Source organism: Artemia sp. Qi Xiang Cuo, chromosome 6 (assembly GCF_049724085.1).
Source record: "Artemia sp. Qi Xiang Cuo chromosome 6, ASM4972408v1, whole genome shotgun sequence".
Taxonomy (NCBI): Eukaryota; Metazoa; Arthropoda; class Branchiopoda; order Anostraca; family Artemiidae; genus Artemia; species Artemia sp. Qi Xiang Cuo.
The window spans coordinates 9531016-9553456 of record NC_142799.1 but is presented as its reverse complement, the minus strand read 5'-3'; the positions used below and the strand labels follow the sequence as shown (position 1 = coordinate 9553456).

The 22441-nt window shown below is 33.8% G+C and overlaps 1 protein-coding gene across 2 annotated transcripts; it reads left to right on the top strand.

Moving 5' to 3' along the window:
* Window positions 1-1412: 1412 nt before the first annotated feature.
* Window positions 1413-22332, top strand: LOC148950845 (uncharacterized). Of its 2 annotated transcripts, XM_089090042.1 has the most exons (4): window positions 1413-1446; window positions 11438-12419; window positions 19070-19314; window positions 21286-22332. In XM_089090042.1, exons 1-4 carry the CDS (start codon window positions 1432-1434, stop codon window positions 22141-22143), a joined length of 2100 nt encoding a protein of 699 aa, XP_088946168.1. In that variant the 5' UTR covers window positions 1413-1431; the 3' UTR covers window positions 22144-22332. The 2 variants fall into 2 exon arrangements, with proteins under 2 accessions (XP_088946168.1, XP_088946167.1); XM_089090041.1 differs by lacking the exon at window positions 1413-1446 and having other exon boundaries at window positions 11343-12419.
* The last annotated feature ends 109 nt before the right edge of the window (window positions 22333-22441 follow it).

The following is a 22441-nucleotide window of genomic DNA, read 5'->3' as shown; positions in this document are numbered from 1 at the left end:
TAGAATAATTAAGATAATTATGTCATTGTACGAGGAGAGTGAATGCTGGATAAGACGCCAGAAGGCCAAACAAGATACTTTAGAATCTTATCTGGAGTTAAACAGGGATGTGTGCTGTCACCACTGCTCTTTATAATAGCTATTGACTATATACCTCGCAATACAACAACAGATGGCATTGAATTATCATCCGGTGTAACCGTCAGCGATTTAGATTTCGCAGACAGCATCACGTTAGTTTAGGGTTGCAAGCAACGTTTGCAGTACTTCATTCACAGGGTCAGTGTGAAAGTCAGCCAGCTTGGTCTTAGAATAAATGCAGGAAAGACAAAAACCATGGCAACATCTAATTCCCCCCTGTATATTACATGTGCTGGTGAGGAGATTGAATAAGTTATTGAGTTTCAGTATTTGGGCAGCATCATCGAGAATACTGGATCTATCACAAAAGAACACATAACTAGAATAGGTCTAGCTAACGCAGCCTTCATTCAACTAAGAAGAATCTGGAAATCCAAGAACTATTCAAATGGCCTGAAGCTGCGCTTACTCAACAGTAACGTTTTACCAGTCCTCCTGTATGCCGCTGAGACTTGGCACTTAAATATTCAACAAGAGAAGAAGATTTTTGCTTTTGAGAACAATTGCCTCCAGAGGACTCTGATTATGCATTGGTCGGAAAGGGTTTCAAACAATACCATTTGGAGAATCGCCAATCAACAATTAATAACCGACACCATCAGATCCCGTAGATGGAGGTATCTCGGACACGTTTTAAGAATAGAAAACCATAGAATCCAGAAATCTAGATTTGAGTGGCAGCCAGTTGGAAGCCGGAAGCGAGGAGGACCTCGGAACACATTGAGATGAACTAACAACAATGACCTATGCCGCCTGAATGCCTCTCTCCAACCAAATTGGGAAGATGTCTACGCAGCGGCTCATCTTGGACCCGATTGGCAAACATTTGCTGATGCCCTAGGTGCCCCTGGCAATGCAGGAGGATCTAAGGTCTACTCTTGTAACCAACCTATCAATTCACCTTTTTCTCTGTAGATTCCCAGATTAACCAAAAAATATGACAAAATCCATTTAAAACCCGAGCCAGTGCCCAAATCTAGCATGAACCGTTTGTGAGGGTCGAAAGCAGGAGCTGCCTACTTTGTTGTTCGAAAAAAGTGAAGATCATCAAAAAGTCTGTTTCAAGGGCTTTTTTTAAGCAAAAAGAATCTTGTTGTATCTTACCACAGACAAAAAGCTAATGAAGTGAAAGTATATTACACGTATTTTGTCTGAATATTTTTCTTATTAAATCCGAATATCTATGGTTTTGCGTTTTCTTATAGTATGAAATAAAATAGTTGGCAACTTTGCCAAATCCCTTTTCAAAAAATGCAAAACAATTGGAGGCCTGTGCCAGGAGGCAAGACAATGCCTAAAGACAGGGTAGGAATTGTTTTCTTAACATGTCTCCTTATCAGGTGTCACAATTCTAAATTTTTACCAATTTCTGTAACTAGGTTACTTCTAAATGTTCTAAAATAGCCTGCTATTATCAATCTAAAAAGTAAATCACAGCATTTGCAGAGAGAGAACTTATCTTCACTTCTTTTCTTGTATTTCTATCACATTTTTCAATATTTGTGTCTATTCTCGGTATTTGTTTAGCCTTGTGTTGCATGATAAGGAGACATTTTAAGAAAACAATTCTTACTTTACAATATGTAGGCTATAATGATCCTAGTTCTTATATTATCCAACAGGAGAACCTTTATCATCAAGTCTTTCCTCTAAAAATTCTTTTTTTTTCAGCTTAAAATAAAAAGATTCCTAAAACTACCATGTTGAGATTCAATGCTTAAGTTTTTTGAAATTGCCGCCAAATAAGTTGTTTTATAGATAGTGTTTCCCAAGTGTGACATAGCACCTGTTTAAGGAAAAGGCAGTGGTATATTGAAATTATAGAAATTGTGAATTCTGTTTGAAATCATGGCATTAACAAAATAAAAAAACTCATTAAAAAATAATAGGCCTAATATTGTTGTAAATATACATATACATACAGAGTAGACTATATACCCCCACCCCTCTGATGTAGAAATATATACCCTGATTTGGATATATTTAGGGGTTAGGGTACAGTTCATTTGGTTATATTTAGGTTCAGAATACAGATTTTGTTTTATATTTGCACATTAGAGGGGTGGGGGCATATACTCTGTATGTATTTGTATATTTATAGCAATATTTTGATTTTTGCCACTGCTATTAATATTTTGTATTTACACCACTGCTTAGGCTATTAAAAAATAGTAGGCCTATTAAAAAGACAGGCATGAATGCTCTCTATAAAACAACTTATTTGGGAGCAATTACAAAAGACTTAAGCATTGAATCAAAAACATGGTGATTTTAGGAAACTTTTTCTCTTAAGCTGGTAAAAGAAGGAATTTTAGAGGAAAGACTTGATGATAAAGGTTCTCCTGTTGGATAATATAAGAACTAGGATCATTATACATATTTTAAAGTAAGAATTGTTTTCTTAACATGTCTCCTTATCATGCAACACAATGCTAAACAAATATCCTATTCTCTAAGCCAGGGGTCAGGTTTGCCACCCTGACCTGGAAGAATATACTAAATTGGAGAGGAAAAATTTACTAGATTGCATCTGTTTTTACTAAATGCTGAAAAAAAATTTTTGCGCATGCAGCTACACTGCATGTGCACCACCAAGCATTGATTTTTACTATAGAAAGATAATCAACACAATTTTCACAATCTTTTTTCCTTTTTTTTCTCTTTTCCTCTTTTCTTTTGTTTTCATAGTAGGATTGAAAATTCTGGAAACCTACAAGTTCAAAAATCCTTTTTTTGATATGTATATATATATATATATATATATATATATATATATATATATATATATATATATATATATATAATGTTACATTTCTACTTACTTTTAATTTCTCCAGTAGGCTCCTTTTTCCTCAATAAAAATTTTCAAACAGAGGAGATTCACCTAATCACATTGGGTTGTTGGCTTTTGTTTTGATTCCAATAGATTCCCAATCATCACAAATCCAAGTGCATTATAGCTTCATTTTTAGTTGGTTGGTAAGATTTGATACACAGAAAGTTGATTTTGTCGACCTTTAGATGCCAGAATTGAAGTGTTTGTTTATGAAAATAGGTGACTGCTTGTCTGTCTCTGAGACAGACAAGCAAAATTGTAAATTATAAAAAAGACAAGCAAAAATTGTAAATTGTCATATGTTTACAATATTTTTTTTTTCCTGAATTCATGTAAAATAAAAAAAGTTTTGTTTACTATAAATCATGACTTTTTACTAGTTTTTACTAGATTTCAGGAAATTTACTAGATCCTCTAAATTTATTAGATTTTTTTTTTACTAGATCTAGTAAAATCCTACTGACAGTGGCAACCCTGTCAGGTGTTCTGAAACTGATTTAGACACTATGTTAAATATCTACCAAATCATATTATTTACTTACGCATAAAGTGAATATACTATTTAATGCCTTTTTTTATGCTGATTAAGAATATAGGCCTAATAATCATTTCTATCGTAAATTAGTTTCAGCCCCCCCCCCTATACTTTCTTATTACGGAATTATTTTTCAAAATTCGGGGGGGGGGGGTAAAGTTTAAACTTACCACCCATTTACATCAGAAATAAAATTTGCCCCCCCTAATGCAGAAATATATACCCTGAATTGGCATATATATGGGGAGGGGGGGCTGAAATTCATTCCCAATAGAAATGATTATTATATTTGTAACCAGCATAAAAAAAGGCATGAAGTGGTATATTCACTTTATGTGTAAGTCAATAATATGATTTGGTAGATATTTACCGACACTATGCCCCTTTTTACCCACAGAAAATTTTAGGTACTCATTCTCAGTCACCGGTTCTAAGTAAACTGTAGCTAAGGTATAAATAAAATTGCCAGTCCTAGAGTTAAAGGGTTGTTTTATTTTTTTGTTTGCCGGCCGCATACCCCCTAAAAATTTGGCATACCCAAAAGGGTATGCATACCACAATTCTCTAATGAGAACCACTCCTTTAAGTCTTGAAAATTGTGGTAAAATTATACCTCAGCTACTTTTGGCTATCTTGGAAAGGGGTTATGTTAGGAAAATGAAACTTTCAGGGATGGGTCTATGGGCTGAAGTATGTCCTGGGAAGGTATTTTGAAGTACCTACCTCCACTCTGGGATACCACCAGATGGCTAATTTGACAGTTTATATATATATACAAATCTTTAAATTAGCCAACCAGTATTTTAAGCCTAGGAGTCCAGCTGGACAAAAGGAAAAAAAAAGAAAACAATTCTTACTCCATAATATGTAGAATAGTCCTAGTTAACACATTTTGCAGGGGGAGAGCCTTTATCTTTACTTCTTTGCTTGTTTTTCCAGTTTTTATAACAAATCCATGAATTTCCTAGAGCCTATATATTCACAGAATATATACCCCCACCCCCCTAATGTGTTATTATATACCCAGAATTGCATCCTCAATCTAGATATAATATCCATTTGCATCACAAATGAACTTTACTCCCACATTAGCCATGTGGTGGATGTCCCCTCCACTCCTCCCTCTAGAGGGTCCTGAAATTTGCCTACATGATTGGTCTATCCCTATTGAAATTTTAACAAAACAATATTTTACCTTAATTTTCAGGTATTGGTTTCTTTTTCTCTGGCTTTAGTTCTGAAAATGCAATGCCTATTATTAGAGTTGAATTTTAAGCCATATCAATGTTTGTTTTTTTTTAATTTAGTAAATGTATTTGTAGGTTATATCTTTAAAACCTTATAAGTTGAGATTGAGCAAGGTTGTGAAGCTGAAAACAATTTTGTTGTACTTCATTTAAGCAGAAGATCTATTTTGCAAGGTTTCACTTTTATAAAACACAGATTTTTAAAGGTCATCAAAGGTCAGGACCCTCTAGAGAGAGAAGAAGTAGAGGTAGGTACTTCAAAATACCTTCCTGGGACATAATTTAGCCTATAGACCCATCCCTGAAAGTTCCATTTTCCTAACCTAACCCCTTTCCAAGATAGCCAAAAATAGCTAAAGTAGAATTTTACCCAAATTGTTTATAAGCAAACACCCAAGTGCTATCTAACTAATCTAACCTAACTTAGCCTAATTCATCAGTATTTGCCTATTATAATTTTTTTGCAATAAATTATTTGGCGGCACTGATGGTGTTTAACTTTCATATATAGATTATTTGAAAACAGATAAATGCAGCCAAATCCATGTTTATTTTTCACAATTTTGTTAAAAAAAAGTGTACAACAGTGAAAGAAGTGAAGATAAAGGTTCCCCCCTTGTCATGCAAGATATGTTAACTAGGATTATTCTGCATATTAGGAAGTAAGAATTGTATTCTTAGCATGTTTCCTTATGTGCTGGACAAACACTAGACTTATACCATTATTTCTGGGAGAAATTAAATTTTGAGCCCTTTAAGGGGCTAAAAGAGCTAAAAACAGCCCTTAGTATTCAAAGTTTAAAAATAGGGTAAAGGTACCAATGATTCAACAGTGTAGTTTTGGAATCCCTGTCAAAATTTTCCTTCAACATGGAATAATTCTGCTTAGCCATGACTTGGAGTGCCATCTCTTGAAGCTGTTTTTGTATTTCAACAATAGGAAATGTTGACACAATATCCAGTACACCTAGATAAGAAAAGATTATTTAATTCAGTCAGTTTCCTGTTTTTGACAAGAAATGAGCTCCCAACAATTTTTCAGGTATGCAATGTTCAAACTGCTGTTACTTGGTTATTTGTTGCAAAAAAAGTTGGGATTAGCACCAATGCATCAAGATCTGATTTTATCTGAATTCTAGTCAAATTAGCCTTTTCTTGATAAATTTTAATTAAAATTGCAACAAATATTACATTGTTGAAACTAGGTTCCAAGTGTTGAAAATTCTTGTTTAATGTAGTGGAATTCCAGGCACACTAAAAATGTTCCTTTAGTCAAGTTCAAATGTAGATAATGGCTTCTATAAGTTGATTTATTTCTTTTGCAAATATCTTGTAGTAACCTTGTTAAATTTTTTTACAGACAACAACAGGCCCTGTCAAAATATAGGTGACTCTGTTGAAACTTCACTGAACATGTAAAATATATGAGAAATATTTGGTATTGAAATTCCAGGGTCCACTGATGAAAATATAGCTGTTGAATTTATGGGTGCTTGCTACTGCCAAAAATTACAGAGGTTCACATGGAAGTCATTTTTTTCCTTTCCTTAGCACTTATCAATGAAACTAAAAAAAAATTCTCAAATTTGGGTCAAAAGTTGAACTGGAGCTTGACAAATACTATGCTGTTTTCCTTAGCAACAAAAAAAGCAAGGTGCTGTATTTTGTCAGTAGGATTCTGGACTTTGCTGACAAAGGACAGTCCAAACTAAAATTTTTCAAGTGGATTAGAATCACAGATCACACTTTGAAATGACAAAATGTTGATGACATTTACACTGTCAACAATTAAAAAACCTTTGCTGGGCCATTAAAACTGACAGGAAGTGGGCTATTGCCGATAGCATTTGGAGATGCTATTCCTGTGGCACATATGCAACACTTAGAAAAAAGAAGATTTATGTGATCTGGGTCACAATATCACACTTTTTATTATTAACCAATTTTGTTATACTACAGACTTGAAACAATTTTGTTAGTTTTATTACTTCTGCTTTTTGAATAGTGTTTTATACTTTTATACATTAAATGAAGTTGAAGAAAAACAAAAAACAAGAATATACATGTCAATACACCAGGTTCCTAAGGCTAGGAATAAGTGAAGATGAAAAGCTGACATTGGGTGATGAAAAGATTGATCAAGTGGGCAGCTTCACTTACCTTGGTAGTATTATTAGTAAAGATGGTGGGAGCAGTGAAGATATTAAAAGTAGAAGAGCCAAGACTCAGGGTTTTTTTTCAGAGTTAAAAAAAGTTTGGAAGAATAGGAAGATTAGTCTGCAAACCAAGATTAGAATATTAAAAGCTACAGTGATGACAGTAGTCAAATATGGCTCTGAAGCATGGGCGCTTTGAAAAGCGGATGAAGATTTGCTAGATATATTCCAGAGAATTTGCTTTAGGATTATTCTGGGTACCTGGATGACTGATTGTATTTTAAACAATAGGCTGTACAAAGATGTGGCTCAGTACCACTCTCTAGGGCTATAATGAAAGAAAGGTTGAGATGGCTTGGGCATGTTGTGCAGATGAAGGATGACAGATTGCCAAAGATTGTTCTTTTTAACCAACTGTCTAGGGCTAAACAGAAAGCAGGTTGTCCTCGTCTGGAGTGGGAGGACGTCATAAAGAAAGATTTAAAGGAAATGGGAACTTTGTGGGAGGGTGTAAAAAGAGAGGCTTCGAATAGATTGGGATGGAGGAGGAGCGTGCGTAGCTGTGTTGGCCTCAGGTGCTTGGTGCTGCAGTGAGTTATTAGTAGTAGTAGTAGTAGTAGATACACCAGGTTCCACCCACAGGTATTGCCCAAGTATTTTGACACCTGTTGAATTGGGTTCTGACTTGCATCAAAAACAGGTAACTTTTTTGTTGTGTTGAATTTGTAGGTGAAAATGCTCTAATTTCGGAAAATTGGAGTTTTGTACTTTTTTTAAGATAAAACTTCAAACTTCTCATCAAACAATTGAATTCCTAGATGTTTTTCCTGCATACTGAAACCCTTTTCAAACCAAAAGTCTTCAAATTAGGGCTTCTGGAGTAGAAAAACTGTTTTTTTTTTTTTTTTTTTTTTTTTTTTTTTTTTTTTCATTTCTTTTTTAACTGTACCCTATGTCCTGAAATAAACTTGCAACTCCTGACTGGTAATAGAAAATTGCCATTTGATGATGACTAAGGAATAGTAATTATTATTTCCATTAGTCTTAATATTACAATGATGGTATTAAAACAAATTGCATAAGTTTAAAAAAGGGGGTTAGTTTTAATAAATTAAAAACTAATTTATTCCACTGAAAGTAAGGAGTAACATAAAAACTGAAAATGAAAAGAAATCATATTGTATATGAGGGGGCTACCCCCTCCTCAGCCCTCACTCTTTGCACTAAACTTCAAATTTTTGTCACAACTCTAAATGAAAGACTGCTCAAGCACAAGGGCTGTTGAATTTGAATGAGAAACATTTATAAACATCTTTAAGAATTTAGTGTAAAGATTGAAGGTTGAGGAAGAAGAGCCCCCCTCATATTCAGAATAATTTCCATTTGTTTTAAATTTGCTCTATATTTTTAGTCGAAAAAACTTGATTTTCTTTTATTTACTTGTGTCACCAGGTACTCTATTTTGCCTCTTGTTTGACATATTTATTTCTTTTTTTAAGCGCCTGGCCATGGTGGCTGGAAGAAAAAATAAATACATCCCAAACTATGATGAAAAACTTTTTGTTTTCAATAGCCTTGCTTCTAACAAAAGCAAGAATGAAAAAATGATGGGGGAATTTCTCTGATGCCCTTGTACTCAGACAGAAAGGTAGAAGTTATCCAAGGGTATGATAACAAAATGATTTTGCTATCTTCAAACTGCAAAGGCATGGAAGATTAGATAGAGGTTGAATGATATGACAAGCGCCTGAGGTTGTATGTGGAGGTCAGATATTGCTGAGTAGTCACAGACTATAAGACGCACATGGGTGGTATCAACCTTATGAACTGTATGGTTAGCTATTGTAGTTTTGAGACGCATACTAAAAAGTTGACCATGGGTCTGTCTAATTATTATTCTGTGGTCAAGAGAGAGGTCAAGATTATAACAAGTGAGAACTACTGGGTGAAACAAAAAATTTGGTTTAGAGCATGAAAAACTCACCAACCCCTCTACAATCAAGAGTAGCACTGCACTCTAGGACTTGATAAATGTGGTTTGGCAGAGATGGCCAGGATGTTGTAAAAAGTCAAGATTAGTTTTGTTCAGAGTACAAAGTTTTGTTTGAAAAGCGAAATTTTTTCTTTACAAATCTTTTTGATAGATGATTTTATTCCCTATATATTCAACTTGATAGGGACCCAATGTTTACACACATGGAATTCCTCTGTGGGTAAGTAGGGGGCCAGGGTTTTAAAAGCAGACTAGCATTAAAAATGTTGTTATCTAAATCAATACAAGAAAATTAACAAAATTGGAAAAGTATTTCTGCATTGAAGCACTGCCAAAGAACATAAAAATTGTATATGACAGTATGGACATAAAAAGAGTTACTGTGCAGCTCCTTGTGCTTCAAGAATACAAACGATCCTTACTTTTTCTAATTAATAAACAATACTAGATTTTCAAAATAAATTTTGCCTTAAAAACACTCAGCAAATACTGAATATGTTACTTGACTTGTGTAACTTCCACAAAAAGGCCTAAATTTTAATTTTTTAATAGGGAGAAGATAAAATTTATGAAGAAAGCTGTTTGCATAAAAAAAAAAAATGCTGCATAACTTTGTGTTTCTGGTAAAATTCACTTTGACTACCATGGACCTCTGGTGAGTATCAATAGGGTGCTACACCACTAATGCCATCCACGGGAGGGTAGAACCTTGTAACTGCTTGTTGCCAGAGTCCCCATCCCCACAAAAAAGCTTTTAGATTATAAGGCATTGATAACAATATCTACCAATGACCAAGAACAACCCTAATTTTTTACTCAAGGGGGGGAGGGGGCAGGGATTTCGCTACGGGGGATTCTCCCCCCCCTTCCAACTTCAGAGGTGTTGGTGCTGCATGTCAACACCTTGGAATTTGGCTTATATTTTTAGTTTAATTTAGCGTACATGCTTGCATGTGTCAGCACATTTTTTATATCCTCTCCAAATTGAAAACCCAAGCTGTACCTCTGATGGGGGGTTGTCAAGAATTGCAGAAATGAGACTTGGGGTGGTAGTTTTCTCAATTTTTTTCTTAAAGAAATGTTTTGTTTTTTTTACATTAAAGCAGTATAAATGTAGATTTTCTTAATAACTTTATCCAAGGAGAAGAAATTTCTAAAGGTTATGGGTCTGAAATTTCTTATCAAACAATTGGTGGTAACAACCTGTAACTAAAGAGCAACTGGGCTCAAAACTAACTAAAACCCTTAATAACTCTTGATAACAATAGATACATCAAAAGAATCATTTTTCTATGTTTATTTAAAAATAAAGATTGCTTAAGTTTAACATTAACCACGAAAATCTAGAAAGCCTGAGGAAATTTGTCTCATTTTTGAACTTGGGAGAAACATGATCAAAGATTCAAGTGATCTTAATGTAAATAACAACACCAGTTTCAGCATATGAGAGAATAGTACTGTAGAGGTTTCAGTCTCCTATCTTTTGTACTTTATGCCAGATGAAAGATTATGGATGCATGTTTATGTCTTGTTGTTGTTTTTTTCCCAAGGGTGATTGTATGGAACCAATCTACGATTTCGGGAAAGGGCTCATTGAAACGGAAATCATAAGTTCTAGTGTCATTTTTAAGTGACCAAAAAGATAGGAGGGCAACTAGTCCCTCCCATGCCCCTGTTTTTCTTAAGTCATCCAGTGAAAACATCTGCTCTTTACATTCTCTTAAGTTTGACTGTTTGTCACAAATACTTTATTTACGTACTTTTCCCGTGTTTCCCTCCCTTTTCCATAAAAGGCATGGGTTAAGGAAATGCCAGCTCCCTCATATACAGAAGGATTTTTGTTCGTTTTGAGTTTTAATGTTGGCTGAATTTGACACTGACATCCAAAATTACTAAATTACTCTTGTTATCAAGAGTAATTTAGGGTTTTGGTTACTATTGGACCAAGTTGCTCTTTACTTAGAGTTTGTTACCACCAACTGTTTATTTAGAAAATCTACACTTGTGGTGTTGTGTAAAATAAAAAAAAAACCTCTTTATTTTTGAAATTTTAGAAAACCACAGACACATAAGCCAAATTAAACTAAAAACATAAACTAAATTCCAAAGTGTTGCAAGCAACACTGACACTTTGAAACTTTTTCGGTGGGAACCGTCCTTAACTGTGCCCCTGCCCCCTCCCCTCAGGCAAATTATTTAGAGTAACTCTTTGCCATTGGTATATATCATCAATGCATTATAATTCTAAAATTTTATTTATTTTGCTTAAATGGGATTTGAGTCCCTGGCTATAACTAATAACAAGGTTCTACCCTCCTGTGGATGTTATTAGTGGTGCAGGACCCTATTGCTGTTCACCATAGGCCCCATACTTATCCAAGGGATTCTTGCCCTTGGTTTTTTTGAAAGCACTTGCATGGTATTGTAGCAATAGATGCAGCTTTCTAAAGTTTTTTTTGCTACTTGTAATTCAGTTGGTAATTGTATTTGTCAATGTTACGGTTATTTCAATGCTCTTTTCTTTTACAGGTGTATTCAGCAAAAAAATTAGTCATACACAAACCAGTAAGCCTTGAAGACATATGTTTTGCATCGGCCTATAAAAGTATTATTTGTGACCTAGAATTGGCATATCAGTTTATAGCAATAAAGGACAAAAAAAAATACAAACACTTAATCCTCTTATCTTCCTTTGGTAAAGCGGTGACTCCAGATAATATGGTTAAAACTTTAAAAGAGAGACTGGATCAGCTTTGTGGGACTGTTGCAAATACATTTAAGCAAAAATTCATCAACAAAGCCTTATCTGATAGATCGTTTGCTCATCTGAAAGAGGATGTGCTGCTTGACGTATGTATAGATGATTCCTGTGATGAGATTGAGCTTCAACTCCCATTGCAAGTTAACTGGCAAGTGCAGCGAAACTTTGTTAGAATCCTCAATCGTTTGCAATATGCTCAAAAGATAATTTTTAAAGTGGGCAGTGGGCATATAGGCCTAGGTTCTTTAAATAAAAACATTTATGAATTTTGTAACTGCTTTTCGTGTTCATCAGTAGATGATTGTTTAAATATGATTAGTAGGTTTGCTTACCTACGAGTAATAAAATTTACTGGTGTGGGTAGGATCCCATCTAAAGACTGCCAAAATCTCTTTGAGAGTTTTGGAGAAACTTGCAATTTCCTTGAGGTTTTTCATATGAATGACGTGACGATTCCAAGTGGTGCACTAATACATTTAATGCACAAAGAACCTTCAGTGATAATGGAATCATTTTCTATTGTATTGTTTATTCATGCCACTCCTGATGTACCTGAGAAACTTGCCTTCAGAAATTGTGAGAAATATTTGCATCCTTGCTTCAAATCTTTAAGTGACTTAGAAGTGCAGTGTCTGGCAAAACCTGAGGGTCCTTTCATTGACAGGGCTTTGTTGATTGCCTTTTTTGTCATTAATCTACCTAATCTGGAATACATCAATATTGGAGGAAAATGTTTAGGAATAGCAAATGGTAAGGTTTCTCTCTCTGTCTGTCTGCCTCTCCCTCTCTCTCCCCCCCCCCTCTCTCTCTCTCTCTCTCCCTCTCTCTCTCTCTCTCTCTCTCTCTCTCTCTCTCTCTCTCTCTCTCTCTCTCTCTCTCTCTCTCTCTCTCTCTCTCTTTCATTCCAGAGGAAAATATTTTTGACTCCCAGAAATGGGGCAATAAATTTTGTATTTTAAATTAGCCTATTATTTCAAAAATGCTAATAATATTGTAAATGAAAATAATTGATTCATAAGAACCATTAAAAAAAAAAAAAAAAAAAAAAAAGCAAAGAGCTGTTCTAAATTTTTAAACTAGTTGAAATTAAATTGTATAATAACTGAAGCTTTGATCAAACAGAAATTACTATTAATAAATGAATGATATATAAAACATATAGGAACTAAAATGAATAATCGCATTAAATATAGAAATAAAAGATGGTACTTTAGATGAACAAATAAAATCTAAAATTAAAATGAATTAAAAGGAACGATTATGTCAGCCTTAAAACGAACAGAGATCACCATAGATGAGAGTAAGGTTACCGCCACCCTATACTCTCTGAAGACAAAAATGCCTTTGACTCTTTATTGAAAACGAAATCTATTTTATACCATTTTTCTTATTATAAAATTTTAAACAGTCAATCTAGTTCCATTATTCTGATACACAGTAAATCTTTATCAGTATTTACTTCTTTACACGTTCCTTTTAAATTTGTGTAACACACCTGGCCAGATTGCGGCTAGCAAGCTGCAAATTGGCATTTTCTTTCTCTGAAAGAATTAATGCAACTTTGAAAAGTAATAAAAAAAAATTGATGAAGATTGATTGAAATGGAATTTATCTTCATTAAATGAAATTAATCATTATAAAGGAGAATCAATTAAATGATTAATCATTTTATGCTATCTAAATCTAACTGTACTGTCATACTGTATTTAGATTTAAAAAAATGAAAGTTATTCTAAATAAGAATTGGAAAAAAATGGAATCAGTGGAACAAAAATTCAACACAAATTAACACATTCTGCAAATGAGTTATGGTAACTGGTGCCTCAAACAAAATGCCCCAATTTAAGAAAAGCTCCTTGCAGATTTGGCCAACTGATTGTTGTGAGTCACTTTTTTCTATAATGAAGTATATAAAATCAAGGACTGTTGACAGCTTGCAAATGAACATTTAGTGGCTTTAATTTGCACCATGATAACAAAATATGAACCCCATTTCTGAAAATTCAAAACCAAGTTACAAATAAACATGCCATCTACAAGCAAATAATGGCCTCTATGATGCAAAACTTAATATATGTGTGTATTTTTTTGAAATCATACTGAAGAAAATACAAATTTCAAAACAATTGAGATTTTTGACATTTGTTTTTCTGTTGGCTTTTGTGATGAAAGATTATTGGAATGCGGTTCCACCTGTAGTGGAGCTTAACCATCTGGGTTACATAAAATCAAATGATAGATAATTTATTGATTGGGCTGGGTAGCTGTTTTATATTTGTGATATTATTTTAGTATTAATAAAGTGATTGTTTGTTTAATTTGTCAATTCGAAATATCACAGCAACAAATTAAACAGATTGGTTAAATATTGTTCATTTTTAAAATTACCATACAAGGTCAATATATATGTCGCACCAAACTTGCAAATATTCTTGAGTGTTTTATTCCACCAAGGTAGGTAGAATAAATATTACATAGTGTTCTCATTTACATAGTGTCACATTTTTTTTTATTACCCAAGGTCCGTAAACGCTTTTATTTATATCATATTATATAATATGTTGTATCATATTATATTTACAATAATGAAATATAGAACCCATATATCCATTTTCAAAAATGGATATAACCTGACAGAAAAAGAATTTAACTATCACAGTACGTTGAATAAAGTCTTGCCTGGGCCTTAATGAAAAATCGACTCGAGTTTAGGACGGTTAGTGTATAACCCATTTAAAGATTCAACAAGTGCACTAAGACTTAAAACAGAAATAGAATAGCAACAAGGCAACACAACAAAGAAACAAGTGGTGCATGTTTAGAATCTGGGTACACATGAAAGAAAGACTGCATCGAAATCTCAAAGCTGCTATCAATAAACAGGTTTGTGAGATGTTGCTCACTCCGTAACAAAGATTTAAACTTTAGTTGTTTGGGGTTTAGGGGGACTAAAAGGTAGCTAGGTTAGGTTACGTATTTAATATCTGCTATGCTTTACCCCCCCCCCCCTAATGTCCAAATACTACTACTACTAACTACTAACAACTCATCGCAGCACCAAGCTGCCTGAGGCCAACACAGCTACGCACGCTCCTCCTCCACCCCAATCTATTCAAAGCCTCCCTTTTTGCACCCACCCATGAAGTTCCCATTTCCTTTAAATCTTTCTTTATGACGTCCTCCCACCCCAGATGGGGAAGACCTGCTTTCTGTTTAGCCCTAGATGGTTGGCCGAAAAGAACAATCATTGGCAATCTGTCATCATTCATCCACACAATATGCCCTAACCACCCCAACCATTTTTTCATTGTAGCACTAGAGAGCGCTATTGAACCACATTTTTCATATAGCCTATTGTCTGAAATACGTTCAGTCAGCCGGGTACCCAGAACAATCCTAAAGTAATTTCGCTGGAAAGCATCTAACAAATCTTCATCAGCTGTTCGGAGGGTCCATGCTTCAGAGTCATATTTGACCACTGTCATCACTGTAGCTTCTAAGATTCTAATCTTGGTTTGCAGACTTATCTTCCTATTCTTCCAGACTTTTTTTAACTGTGAAAAAAGACCCTGCGCCTTGGCTATTCTATTTTTAACATCTTCACTGCTACCACCATCTTTACTAATAATACTACCAAGGTAAGTGACGATGCCCACCTGATCAATCTTTTCATTACCCAACGTCACCTTTTCATCTTCACTTATTACTAGCATTAGTGACTTAGTCTTCTTAACATTAATTTTCAAAACAATACTAGCACCCTGAACTAGCAAAACCTATTAAACTTCATTCATTTTTCTAACACTTTCATCTAGGATGATTAAATCATCAGCAAAATATAAGTCGATGAGACTTTTTCCTCCCCATTTGATTCCGTGGTCTCCCATTGCCTTTCCTGTGCTCCTTAAAACAAAGTCAATCAAAATAATCCATATAAAGGGGGATAGAACACAACCCTGCTTAACTCCTGATTTAAAACAAAACTAGCTGCTAAACTCATTTCCTACCTTAACCGCAGTAGGGTTATTCTCGTACATAGCACTAATCACTTTAATGTATTTGTCTGGTATACCATACAAGGATAAAACCTTTACTTAAGCTCTTCCATCGACAGAATCGAACGCTTGCTCATAATCTATAAAACTGAGGACCAAAGGTGTTTGAAAACTTAGGCACTTCTCAATTATTAACCTAAGAGTGAAAATTTGGTCAACACATCCTCTACCTTTTCTAAAACCGCACTGCTCTTATCTCAAAACTTTGTCTACGGCATCTCTCAGTCTAAAAAGTATCATATTACTAAGCAATTTGCTACCTACAGAGACCATAATAATGACTCAATAATTACCACACACACTTTTATCACCTTTCTTATAAAGTGGCTTAATTAAGGTTTTCCTAAAATCGTTAGGTACTTCCCCTTTTTCAAAAATCATATTCATAATTAACTTATTTCTAACCTCAGAGCCACCATATTTAAGAAACTCATTTACTACCCTATCAGCACCTGGAGCCTTATTATTCTTTAATCCTTTTAGTACTGTTGCTAATTCCTCCTCACAAAACAAATCTTCCTTCACATCCAAGGTATCACAAACTTTTTCATTTTCCTCTATATTTTTTACTGCAACTCTATCTCGGTTTAGCAAGTTCTCAAAATGTTCGGCCCATCTCGCTATAGCTTTTTCCTAATCGCTAATTGCCACCCCATTCCTATCTTTAACTGGGACAAGTCCGGATTGACAACTACCTCTCAATTTGTTAACGTGCCAGTACAATATTTTACTATTATGCCGTCTAGCTGCATCTTCTAAATCCTCGGCAATTTTATCCATGGCCTCCACTTCACACCTCCTTATTATAATGTCCATATATAGCCCAAATTCGTTATATTTTCATCCTATTCTGTTTTATTTCATTAGCACTAAGGAAACTTCACTTCTCGCGTATGTACCTAGATGCTAGACAAGTACCAAGCAAACTTAACTGGATAGAATTTGTAATCTAAATCAGTACTTTGGTGTTGGAAAAAAATTCCATTTACAGTATTCACCTACTAGCCTATTTCTTCAATCGGCTTGGAAATAAGGTGATTTGACTTTGCTAAGCTAAACTTAGAATGGCTAATAAACAATATGTCATCCGCATACATATAAGGTTAAATAGTTAGGCTCATAATACACTGGGGAGTGATTTGAGAAAGCATGGAATTAAGTCACACCTTGAAAAAGTATGGTGACAGGAAACTACCTTGCCTTATACCAGACCACTAAATATAATTGTCAGGCTCTCCAGAACACCAGATATGTTTATTATGTATTTTTCTTTTACTTTTTTACATGTGTAAAGATTACTTAATTGAAACTAATTGTATTATAATTTTTTAGTTAAATTTATAATTATAGTGTTGTGTGTATTTCTTTCAAGTTGGTTGTAAGAGGAAGGTGTCATGGCTTTTCCTTAAATTTTCGTTTTTAATACTGAGTTTTCCGTTCAGGGTTGCCAGATTTGAGATTCATGGTGATAAATGGCACAAAGTGACACTTTTTCTTTTTTATTGTATTACTTACTGGCCCCTGTTTTAAGGGCCATGGAGACCAGGGGGTATGTTTATTTTCGTATTTTTTGTTGTTGTACGTATATTGTTAATTAACAAACTTGGGAGATATATGTTTGCTTTCATGTCATACTTTCTCCTCTTCCCAGTGGTGCATAGCTAAAAAGAAAATAAACTAAATTTGGGGTATGGAAACGCTGCTTTATTCTCCTTGTTGAACTATTTTCCCCTATTAAGCTACTAACCCTGTAAACCCGCCTCCCTGGATACGGCACAGAAGATATCCTTCTAAGTTTAGGTCAGAGGTTCAGGCACTACTTTCACGTCAGTTCTTTTTATTCTATTTTTACTCTTAGAGAAAAAGAAAGAGGAGAGTTCACTGTAGTAAGCTGAAATTGTCGGTTAATATCGGGCCATACACACCATATTCCTACACCATGAATGGTCAATTCATACCTTAAAGGCACACCATATATTTTCTGAGTCCCGCATCTGTCTTTGAAATAACATGTTGGATAGGAATGAGTAAATCGAGACAAGAAGGTTAGCTAGGTTTTTCAGCACTCGTAGGCGATGTCAGCCTATGATATGTCTAAAATCTCGATTCTCGGAAGTAGTCCCTCAGCTTCTTTAGACTTTTCAGGATACTGACTGATTTAAACATGGTGTTGTTGGATTACCCACAGGAGGAGATATCCATGAGTACTTTCAGAAAAGCTTTGTAGACCCTGCACCTCCCTTGGAATGCTTTCCTGAGTGATGTTACTCCCTGAAAATCTATCTGTTGATTCCTTCAAAAGGAACTTTAACAGACATAACTCCAGGGAAGAAACCGAGGCAAAAGGTTGATTAGGGGAATGTCAGGCCTGGTGCTTTGGGCTAGCAGCCTATGCCATAAATTTTACTTCAAAAAAGGTACCAAGGACAGTGACTATGGGATTCGATTGTGTCAATTGGTTAAGTGGAAGCTTTTACAACCTTATTTATCTTAATAAATTTTGAGATAATCCGGAACTCAGTTTTAATGAAACATATCTTAATCTATAGCTATGAAGATTTTGGAAGTAGTGGGCACCTTATCATTCGCAGCACGATAGCGCTGCCTAAGTATAGGCGGCGAAAGCAACATATATCAGTGCATATATGTATCAGTTTTTACTTATTATTTGGGCATAGTTAACTTATTAACAGAGCTGTTTACTGCATTAAAATTATGTTTATTTTAAAAAAGAAAAGCATGGAAATTAAAAAAGAAAGCAACATATATCAGTGCATGTATGTATCAGTTTTTACTTATTATTTTGGCATAGTTAACTTATTAACACAGCTGTTTACTGCATTAAAATTATGTTTATTTAAAAAAAGAAAAGCATGGAAATTAAAAAAGAAAGCAACGTATATCAGTGCATGTATGTATCAGTTTTTGCTTATTATTTTGGCATAGTTAACTTATTAACACAGCTGTTTACTGCATTAAAATTATGTTTATTTTAAAAAAGAAAAGCATGGAAATTAAAAAAGAAAGCAACATATATCAGTGCATGTATGTATCAGTTTTTGCTTATTATTTTGGCATAGTTAACTTATTAACAGAGCTGTTTACTGCATTAAAATTATGTTTATTTAAAAAAAGAAAAGCATGGAAATTAAAAAAGAAAGCAACATATATCAGTGCATATATGTATCAGTTTTTACTTATTATTTTGGCATAGTTAACTTATTAACAGAGCTGTTTACTACATTAAAATTATGTTTATTCTAAAAAAGAAAAGCATGGAAATAGTGAAGGCAAATTCTGTGTAGATAACTATTCTTTTAATATTGGCTTACTTTTTCATTTTAGATAACTTCTGTTCGATACAACCCTTGGTTTATTCCCTGCCACCCCAGTCGTCTTTCCCTTTGAAAAGGCTGGTTATTCAAAATCGTTGTGATTTATCACAAATAGAAATTAGTTTCTTGAAACGGCACTTTTTACATCTTGAAGAAGTTCATGCAGAATTCAGGAACACATTTTGGAACACGCCGAAATGCACAGGAACTCCAATTATGGCAAAAACTGACAAAGTAGATCAGATTGTCCCTCAAGTAAGGTTCAAAGTTGTTATACAGTTATCTAAAAAGTTATAAAGTTTAAAATGTTTCATTAAAAAGGCTAGTTAAAAGTTGAGCTACAATTTTAAGATGTTATAAAGTTTAAAAAACTATAAAACAAATCGAACAATCCTTTACTGTTTGTTTCCTTGTAATAGAAAAGAAGTTTTGTAGATGTTATAATGTGATAAACCTCTTAAAGACAATTTTGCCTAATTAAATTACAAAAATAACTGTTTTCTTTAAATTAATTGACAAAAAATGATATTTGTATATGAAACTCAAGTGCTACGTTTTGCTACAATACAGTGCTACCATTGTTTTCATGCTACAAAACAAAGGTACATGAAATTAAAACTTCTGTAGAAAATTGAATCTCTTTGCGCACTGCTGGGCTAGGAAATTTCCAATATAACCGGCCACGCCAGGAATTGAAGCCGTGTCCCTCGAACGACGGATTCCTAACCCAGCATGCCAGCCACTTGGTCTTAAGGTGTGTGACAAACATTCTAATTTAGCTGCTACAGTTTGCATTCTGTATGTTAGGAAACATTGCAATTTCGTGTTGGTTGCCGAATCTTTGATTGTCCAATGAACATAATGTTCTCAAATAGGCGAAAATTTGGTCTTCTCTGTTTCAGATCAGAGTTGTAAACTTCAGCAAAGGTTTGCTTAAAATAAGGTACTTTACAAGTTACTGACAAAAAATAAATTATTGAAAATATATTAATGTACTTTTACATTTTATTATAGATGGATTATGTTATGTTAATGTTATAGCATATTTATAATGCTATACAACATTTATATAAATATTAATAAAAAGATAACGATATATATTAAAATATAAAAATTATTATTTTAAAAGAGCAAGCACTGAAAGTTTTGAAAATTAACTATTTTCGTATAAACGTAATTGCCCTATTATTTTTAATTGTCCCAACAGAAATGTTCTCAGTGAAGCCCTAAAACCTCTGAAGAATTGTGAGTTGTTGTTGGTTTTCTATTGTCTTTAGCACCATCTTTTGTTATCTCCTCCAAAGACAAACACTAAATTTAAAACTTAATTGCGTCTTATTTTCAAAAGAAACATAATTGGTGGGTTTGACAAATATCACTAAATTTACTGGTAATCAAGAAAACTCGATCTTGGAACTCAAGTAGATGTTTGGTCTTAAATAAGTGTAACAACACTAGACCCTAATTATTACCTACCGGGCAAGGAATTTCTACTATCGTTCAAAATTGGGAAAAATGACTTATGGCATACGAGTTCCATTGTTGGCCTAAGGCAGTATGTTCTGATATCTAAAAAAATAAGCTGAACTTTTTTTGTCGAAGCACCTCTGGATAGATCTGTGTTGAATAGAAAGACTACTCTAATGTGGTTTTACTTGGCGGCTTGGCAAGCTTGGTGAAACCTACTAGGTGAGGTACCTTATGATTAATATCTACAGTCTTATTTATTCAAGTGTAATCTATCTAATGAATTAGAATTTATTATTGCAGTCAAAACTTTTGAAACGTAAAAAAGAAAAAGCATAGCCTAAGATTTGAAAATTACTGATAAAATTTATGAGAAAAATGTTAGTGAAAGAAATGATGGATTTCTTGCACTGTTATTCAGCATCTATCTTAGTTGTAACAAAATAGGAAAGTAAAGATAGAAAATCGTGAAAAATGTATCTTATCAAATTAAAACCAGAAGAAAACCAACATTTTAAAATGAAGACTTGAATTGTTTTTTGTTTTTTTTTCAGTGTTTATTTTTACATTCTTATATTGTGGTTTATGCTAATTTTCCCTCTCAATTTTTGTTTTTTTCTTTATTTTTCGTGACTGGCTGATATAAGTTTTATAAAAAAAAAATTCTGAAAAGAATATTTGTCTTGAGCTATAGTGTAATTAGACTTCTACCTCTTTACTTTCTACAAAATAAAACGTTTATTTTATTGCCTATTTCAGGTGAAAAGTCTCAAAATTTCATTGGATACATATATCCGGCATCAAAGTGGCGCGTATGATTACATTGACTACTTCGCCAATATTTTCCAGAATATTGAAGAACTTGTGATTGATTTTATACCAACGGATTTTAAAATTATTGACAAATTTGATAAATTACAAAGCTTAACTATAAAAGTATCTGGAAATATAAGTGATGAAAGAAAAAATGTTCAGTGGCAAAAAGGATTTTTGCCATTGAAGAGCTATTGCCTGACTTCATTTATTTGCCCAAATGTCTGCCTTGGTCCAGATGTTGCTCGAGGAATAGTGAAAAACTCGCCATTCTTACAAACAATTGAGCTGTTATGCATACACGGCATAGGATTAGAAGAACTAGGTTTATTAAAACATATACGTGATTTTGAAATCGGTGTCTTTGATACTATTTACTCAGTGGACGACTATTATTCATTCGTTGGAAGATACAATCGACTTACTAAAGTGTCCTTTCCCTCTCTTTTAATGGATTTTAAGAGTGAAGCTGTGCCCAGACTTTTGAAACTGTATGATTTCTGTTCTAAAAATGATATTAAGTTGAAGTTCATTGTCTCTTTTTGTAACAAATTCTGGAGCAATGAAAGAGTAGTGTACCAGCGTTGTACTCCTGAGCTTTATACTTCAGAGGATGACTCTAATTCTTTAATTTATACTTCAGAGGATGATTCTAATGAATCATTTTCGTTTTTGTTTGATTCGTGGGATAATAATTTTCGTTCTTATTTTGATTCATCTTCGGACGGCAATGATTCTAATGAAGATGATAATTCAGTTTCAGACGTCATGGATTCATCTTCAACCTTGCATGATTTGGACTGAGTCTGATAACACTGAGGTCATAACTCTTGATCAAACTGGTTCTGACTCTGATTCAGTCTGATGGGAGTCTTGTGTTTCTGTTTTCAATTGCTTCGTTCATCCGTAACCACGTTTCTTGTTAGAATAATATTTTTATAGCTGATTTTTGCAAAAAGTATTTTTGTGTTTTGAAATAATATATTTGTTCCTTGATTATTTCCTTAGTGGTGCTATTTCAGTTAAAACGATGTGAAACAGTGTTGGATGGGATATACTATCAAGCTAAGTAAAATGAGACTAATGTAAGTGCTTAAGGGTA